The sequence below is a fragment of the Ascaphus truei genome, chromosome 2, assembly GCF_040206685.1.
Source record: "Ascaphus truei isolate aAscTru1 chromosome 2, aAscTru1.hap1, whole genome shotgun sequence".
Classification (NCBI taxonomy): Eukaryota; Metazoa; Chordata; class Amphibia; order Anura; family Ascaphidae; genus Ascaphus; species Ascaphus truei.
Genome location: NC_134484.1, coordinates 230019244 through 230027676, shown reverse-complemented (window position 1 = coordinate 230027676; position 8433 = coordinate 230019244). Strand labels below are relative to the sequence as shown.

The following is an 8433-nucleotide window of genomic DNA, read 5'->3' as shown; positions in this document are numbered from 1 at the left end:
GCTTTCTTGATCTGTGCCAACTTGATCCATGAAACTCTGGTACTGGGCAGAATCAGCGTAGGCCTTCTACAGCTTATTTGACAAGATCACCCTGTCACTCTCCAACTGATCCTTTTCTTTATCTAGGGCACCCTCTGCTTCTATCAGTGCCAATTGCATCCTTGACTTTTCTTCTATCAATAGTCTCTTCTCTTCTAATTCATGGAGTATCTTATCTCCTTCATTGGCTTGGACAGAGAGGGTCTTGTACATTTGGTTTATAGTTTCAAGCTCACTATTCAACCCTTTAAAGGCCTATCTCGCAGAACGTCTCTCCTTCCATCTCTGTTCTAAAGTTGCAAATCTCCTCCCGAGAGGCTCCCAGCTCTATACTAAGCTTGTGAAATTCTTTTTCAAAGAATTCCAGCGCAGTGTTAAGTTGATCAATGGAGCTCTGGTCCTGGGCAGCATCAGTATATGCCTTCTGCAACTTTCTTGACATAACCAAGTCACTCTTCAACTTATGGTTCTCTTTCGCCTGCAATACACATTTAGCAATTGCTGTGGATAGACACTTCTGTAGTGCAGCCTTGGTCTCTTGCTCTTTATTTAGTTTTCCATAGTGGCAACCTATCTCATTCCCTGTGGATTGAGGTGCCTTTGTTAGGGCTCTTTTACCTTGGTTAAAGGCATCATCTTTATTTTCCACTATTCCTGGGATGATTCTGTGAGTCGCCTTAGGCTGCAGCATATCTCTATTCATTTCTAACACAGGTTTTCCTGATGTTGAAGGGTCATCCTTAATTCCTTCTGTAACTTCCACTATAGCACCTCCTTTCTTCTTTTTCTTTCTCTTTGCTTTGAGAAGCTCTGAAGAATTAGTAGTACTGTGTTCACATTTATTGCTCAAGACTGTTTTCAAAGTGGGAGCCATAGCTTCAGACATGGGGAAACTAAACTTCCCAAGAGACCAGTAAAGAGGAAATGTGTCTTGAAAGCAGAAGCATTAGAATGAGCAACAGAAACATTAGGCACAAAGGGAGACAAGAGATAGAAGAGCTGACCTTTTAGATTTGAGACCTTAGTCTCAGAAACAGAAATATCATAAATTGCAGGGAAAACCATAAACATAAACTTGCAGTTACATTTGAAACTTTTAGAATCAGGCATAGGAATATAGATTAAAGTGAAATCACAGTATGCAGCAACAAAATAATGGGAGCACTTTTGTCTTTTGGAAATGAACCCTGAGAACCAGCAGGGGTATACCCAAGAAAAGAAATCAAAATCAAGTCTGTTTTTAGGAATGCAAGTCTGAAAATCTGCAGTTGCCAATCCAGAAATGCAAGGAGAGACAAGCCTTGTCCAGGGAATGAAAGTCTGAGAGTCTGAAATGGCGATAACAGATACTGCAGGGAAGCCCTTTATTTATTTATTTTTTTAAAGGGAATTCTTCTCAGGGATAAAAGTGGCCCAAAAACCCCTGAAGAACCCTTTGCGGCAACAAAACCCTTCAGAATCCCAAATGGGATTTTCAAACACCAAAAAAAGTACATGTCTTCATCCCAACGGAAGCGGAAGGGGTCTGCTGATGCAGGCACGTGATGGATCTGTTCCAGCGAGGTCTAGAAGTGGCCTTTGTTTTCTGTCACAGGGGACTCCTGGAGTGGATAGGACCTTGGTGGCCAGAACAGCAGGGGATGCAAAGATTGTTGGGGTCACAGGCTGAGGTCAGAGGCAGGCAACAGATAGCATGGTTGGGGTCATAAGCAGAGGTCGGAGGAAGGCAGCAGGTAGCGTGGTCTGGGTCACAAGCAGAGGTCAGAGGCAGGCGGCAGGTAGCATGGTCGGGAACACAAGCAGGGTTCGACAACAGGAAGGCAGGAGCAGGACAGGGGAGCAGGAACTGAGACTAGGGAACAGGGACTGAGTCCAGGGAGCAGGGAAAAAACAGGGACAAGCCAGATCACCATCAAGGGCCTTTAATAATGTACAGGACTACAACACGGAACAGAAGCAGAGGCAGAACCATGGGCATAAGGAGTCTGACACAAAACAAAGGTGAGGGAGGAACAGAAAACAGGAACTAAAAGGACAGAGGACAGGAGCAAAAAGAGGAGACAGACAGAGGAACCCCAGAGCAGACAGAAACCATCAGCACACCCGGTAGACAGGGAAAGGAACTATGGCTAGGAGCAGGATGTCTAGGAGACCCTGAGAATTTCCATACAGGGGGATCCGACACATGGTCAATACTTGGTATGTGAGACATGTCGGAGCCTCCTTATAGAATATGACATCTCCAGCCTTACATCCTTGTTGAGATGCTCTGACCAAATGTCCTAATCTGTTGGAACTGGCTGGTGAATGCAACGTGTGTGTGAGTGTGTGTGCAAATAACTATGTGAAAATATAGTGATTGTTATGTAGTGTATGTATGTATATTTATATACTGTATTGTGATAGAGTCACTATCTCTATTTACTGGAGTAGTGCAGCTAGTGTGCTTTCCAGCATGCAGGAGATTAAGGGCCTCATGCAGTAAGCGACGATTATGTGAAATCGGCAAGCTTATCGATTAGTCATGTTATTGGCGTTTTTCCCTCTCCGTATGCAGTAAGTGCCGAATACATTCAAAATCAACCAGAAAACAAATCCGCCCACTCTCACGATGATGAGCCGATCACACACAGGTGTATCGGCGTGCGTGGCGGGGTGCTGTTAGGTTGCACAATCACAAATCTTGCTGAATCAGGCGAAACAAGCATGTTTTTGATTGCGCGCCATATTTAAAGGCAACGTGTACTGCTAATCATTCTCTGTGTTGTTGGGAGTGAGAGAGAGAGAGAGACGCACAGAGCTGGACGATTGAAGATTTGCATATTGACTGAGAGACTTGTTGTGTATTGGGTGAGCTTTGTCCTTTGTTGTTTTGTTTACATCTTTGTCTTGTTTTATATGTGGAAGTGGGTCGTGTGATTGCCTGTACATTTCTTGTCTGTTTTTTGTGAGTGCTGGAAGTATGCCCGCAAAGCGTGGGAAGAGTGATGCTGGTGGGAGTGGGAGTGCTACTCGTGCGAGTACGCGTCGGAGTGAACGTTCTGTTCAGGGGAGTGATGTTGCTGGTGCACCGAGTGGTGTTGCTGGGAGTGGGAGTGCTGTTGTTGGGAGTGGGAGTGCTGGTGCTGCGAGTGGTGTTGCTGGGAGTGGGAGTGCTGTTGTTGGGAGTGGGAGTGCTGTTGTTGGGAGTGGGAGTGCTGTTGCTGTGAGTGGGAGTGCTGGTGCTGGGAGTGGGAGTGCTGTTGCTGTGAGTGGGAGTGCTGGTGCTGGGAGTGCTGGTGCTAGGAGTGTGAGTGCTGGTGCTAGGAGTGTGAGTGCTGGTGCTAGGAGTGGGAGTGCTGGTGCTAGGAGTGGGAGTGCTGGTGCTGGGAGTGCTGCTGGTGGCGCAGTTGCTGATGGGGTGTCTGGTGGTGGCGTGCTTGCTGGTGGCCAGCTTTTGGAGGCTCTTCCATTGGAAGAAGGAGAGTCCAGTCAGCACCAGCCAAGCTCTGACCCTAAACCTGCTCGGAAAAAACGTGTGGAGAAGCCACGTAATCCTCGCTTCAATGACCAGGAAAATAGGGCTCTTGTCACTGGCATTCTGGAGCACTATGACAGTCTCTATGGACATTTAGTAGGTAAGTGTAACTTTACATTTATTATTCAAATACATGTGATCCTAGGTCATCTGAGTTTTGTTCATATGCAAATATGGGTACACAATATCTTTCTATGTTCATTAGTGTGGAAACACAGCTTTTTATCATGCCTTACAAGGACAAATAAACACAGCCGGTCAATTTGCCAGAACTGCATACAATATGAATGCAACCTTGCTTACATGTATAGGTTTAGTAGTGAATGCTCATGTGCTGCACATATTACACATAAAACAGCATGTTTGCTATCTCTTGGAACAGCTAGCAGTGTAGGAAACTGGTGCTTATATTATTATTAATTTACCTCATATCTTTTATATGTTTTTCAAGGGCGGACAAGTGCAGCAAGCAAAAAAGAAATGTGGGACACAATAGTCATTGGTGTCAATGCCTGTGGGAATAGTGTCAGGGACAAGTATCATTGTCGGAAAAGATTTGATGATATTAGGTCCAAATTGAAAAAGAAAATACAAGACCAACGCGTGCATGCTACTGGCAATGGAGGTGGGCCCACACCACAACGTCTCATATTGACTCCATTGGAGGAGCTGCTTCGGCCAAAATTACTTACCGTCGTCGTGGAAGGCTTGGCTGGTGACCGTGACATTGGAATTTATCCGTCACAATTTCCAGCAGGTGATAAATATTACTGTACTAGGCGTGTCGTTGCTTACAGTTATTTTGCATATTTACACTGCTTTTTATACTGTCTTCACAATATAAGCATACCTGCATCTATATATGTATATGTCTGATTCTGTATATATATATCTCAAAATAGACATATATGTAGTAGTCCTACTAAAAGCAGTAACTAATATAGCACGTGCCATTGCGTGCTCATTTACATGTGAATTCCCAAAATGCATAGCTGCAGTGGAAGCAATTGATGGTGGGCGAAGATGGGGAACAACAGGGTAGTACACGTGTAACACATGTTCATGAGAAATTATTAGTAGCTACAGGTACAGAACAGAAATATGTATCATATTATTGTGTATTTTATTGATTTTACTCCGACAAACATGACATTACTGCCTATTTTAAGCATGCATCAAAGAAATTGCATGTAACGGCCTACAAACATCACTGGCACTAACACATCTATAGTTGCTTATGAAAAGGTCCATTTTTGCTTTATGTCATATACAGACAGCATAATGAGGCACACGTATCATATGTTATGTCATTGTTTTCATAACTTAAACACTGCAGATGACTACTTAGCTCATCTACCATTGTGTTAAAGCAGCTGCAATTAATATCTCATCACAGCATACACTTCAACAGAGGGGGTGGGGTTCAGCACACACACTAATTACAGCCTCATTTCACGGTCAACTTAGTTCACACCATTTGCACCTGTTTCAAGTCATTGAAAGGTGTGGCTGATTAGGCTTTTTGGGGAAGGGAATACCTTTCTTACAACCTGAATAGCACAACTGAAGTTAATCACACTCATTTGAAAGCTTAACTCTAGCTACTAAATGCCCCAACAACTCATTACTTATCAAAGCGTACGTCACACATTAGTTCACTCATATCTATAGTTGAACTACTATCAAAGACACATTATCACACACTGCATGTGTTGTCTTGTTGAGTCACAGCCACATTCAGGTGTGCCACATCTTCGATTAATGTACCACACATATCCTCTACCAAAAACAACACTTTTTGCAATATGACCACCTTCATGATAACCATTGTGAATGGTCATCTCATGATAGTTATGTACATTATGATACTGATATCACTACACAACATATGATTTTTATGTACTCATTTAATCTATTTATCCTCACGCATTACTGCAGAAACATAGTATGTTGTATGTTAGGGAACTCAAAAATTCTAAGTACACAGGCATGTACAGTGTTATTACAACTATTTATGTTCACTTTCACACACATTTTCGGTTAAGGAACTGATGTTGTTAGTTAATCATAAATACAGAACATACAATAAGTGTTTGTTCAATATTTACACATGTAAATGTAAAACTTATGTTATTGTTATATATAGTTGCCCCTGGAGGACATGTGTCACCTGAGATGGAACAAGTGTCTTCACCTGGGTCAGCCAGCTCAACACTACTAGAAGGTGAGTGTATCATTTGCTGGCCATATAATATGTGCTCTTCTATATGTTATGTTGTCATGTGCATTATTTGTTTTGCACATCTTCTTTAAATAGGATTACTTAGTGTCAGTGAAAATTAAGTGTAAGGCAACATGTATTGTGTTAGTGATGTTAATTATCATGTAGGACTTCTGAGTTTAGAGCAACTTTTCATTCATTCATATTTCATACTGAGTCCAAACATTATTCGTAAGTCAAGGTAGTTTTTAATGAGGTTATAAAACGTATGCTAACATGTTAGGTGTTACTTAGGACACAGTACAATTACATAGTAACACAGCATACATTAACATGCCATTTAATAATGTGTACATTTCTTTTTAGAACATCATGGTGATGAGGATGATGAGTATGATGAGGATGACGCCACAGAAGAGACTGAAATACAATCATGTGACCATGAAGAGGTGCCAATAGAAACTGTTGTACCGCCAAATCGTCCATCAACTTCCACATACGATGCAATTGTAGCTTCAGAGGGAAAAATAGTGGACGCAGAAAATCGTCGCCATTCAGACATGATGACAGTGCTGGAAAGGATGATTGGACTGCAGGAAGAAACAGTATCACAATTGGCACATCTCCACAGAGTCTTCATTGAAGTGCCTAAACAGTTGCAAAAAATCAACACCTCATTCGAAGCATTAGTTGTTCAGCAAACACAAGCTAATTACTGGAGAATGACTAATGTACCACAATTCAACACCTCCCAGCCAGGATCTGTTCATGCAGGTCAGTTTTCACCACATTCATCTGATATTCATTCACCAGGCCCAAATGTTACCGGTCAAGTAGCAGACATTGCTGTGCAGGTTCCTGATGACATCCTACCGCTGCCATCTGTACAAATTCAGCAGCAGACACCTACAAAGGAGGCGACAAAAACAAAACAAGACACACATGAAACAGACCAACCATCACTTGTGCAGTGTCTACCAACTTGCTCACATGTGTCACTGGGCACAAGCCCTGTCCGTGAACAGTCACTACCCAAAAGCCCTGTAGGTGAGTCGCTGCCCAAAAGCCCTGTAGGTGAATCGCTGCCCAAAAGCCCTGTAGGTGAATCGCTGCCCAAAAGCCCTGTAGGTGAATCACTGCCCAAAAGCCCTGTAGGTGAGTCACTGGCCAAAAGCCCTGTAGGTGAGTCACTGGCCACAAGCCCCGTAGGTGAACAGTCACTGGCCACAAGCCCTGCCCGTGAAGTGCCAGAGGCCACTCAAAGTGGCTCTGTTGTGCCTAAAGTTGGTGGCAAAAGAAAAAGGAAAATTCAAGAGACAACAAGCAGGCCTGTTACTCGCTCGCAAAAGGAACAAAAAAAATAAATGTTATAATTCAGAAAATATGTCTTTGGCCTTGTTTTGTTGACTTCAGATTATCTAATTACTATTGTATGTATGCTGAAGACTGTGTTGTTTCCAAACTTTCAACTATGTTCTTGTACACGTGAAGTTTTGGAAATGTTAACACTCATAATTAATTGTGTTATAAATATTTATGTTGTAATCGTCTGTTCAGTAATGGTCCACCAGGAGCCAGTTGCTAAGTTTAGAGAAGCTGCCATTGACTTTGCAGCAAAACATTGCATTTGGGTGTGTTAATTGATGTAAGAATTGCATATGCATATTAGTCACATGCAATTATTAAAACACCTAAGTAAGTGCAAACATCTTTCTTGTACGTGTACAGCAGGATTATGTGTAAATTATTACTTACCTTTGCCTTGCTTGGCCATTGTAATTTTGTCCTTTAATCAGTTGTGTGTTCGTTTCTATAACATCTCAGAATGTATAATAATATATATACACACACACACACACACACACACACACACACACTGAGTGAGTGTGAGTGTGAGTGTGTGAGTGTGTATATATATATATATGTATATGTGTATATATATATGTATATATGTGTATATATATATATGTATATATGTGTATATATATATATGTATATATGTGTATATATATATGTATATATGTGTATATATATATGTATATATGTGTATATATATATATATATATATATATATATATATATATATGTGTATATATATATATATATATATATATATGTATATATATGTGTATATATATATATATATATATATATATATATATATATATATATATATATATATATAGTACTATATAAACTGGTATACACAAACTAATACACTTCATGCTTCCTTGTGAAAACACTATTTTAATAATACAGGCCTAATGTTTGAGAAATATCCTAAGTATGAGACTCTAACAGTATTGTGCTTAAACAAATGTTTATTACTTCATTCAATCATGTTTCTCACCATTTAAATAGGTTTCATACAAGGTATACTTAATGCCATCAATGTTGTGTGTACTCCTGCAATATAAAAAAAAAAAAAATATTATATATAAATATATATATATTTTTATAAGAGATATATTTATATATATATATATATATATATATATATATATATATATATATATATATATATATACACACGTATTTAAACTCATGCAGACAGGGAGTTAACCAGACTTTCACATACACACAGAAATGTAAGCGGGGAAAAAATATTTCTTTTTGCAGGTGTGTTTTTACTGATATGCCTGGCTAAGAAATATTT

The 8433-nt window shown here is 40.4% G+C and overlaps 1 protein-coding gene across 1 annotated transcript; it reads left to right on the top strand.

Annotated features, from left to right (window-relative positions):
* Positions 1-4011: 4011 nt before the first annotated feature.
* LOC142488644 (uncharacterized) lies at positions 4012-7163 on the top strand. The gene is made up of 3 exons (XM_075589071.1): positions 4012-4313; positions 5703-5780; positions 6144-7163. The coding sequence occupies exons 1-3, from the start codon at positions 4037-4039 to the stop codon at positions 7139-7141; spliced, it is 1353 nt and encodes a 450-aa protein (XP_075445186.1). The 5' UTR covers positions 4012-4036; the 3' UTR covers positions 7142-7163.
* Positions 7164-8433: the final 1270 nt, after the last annotated feature.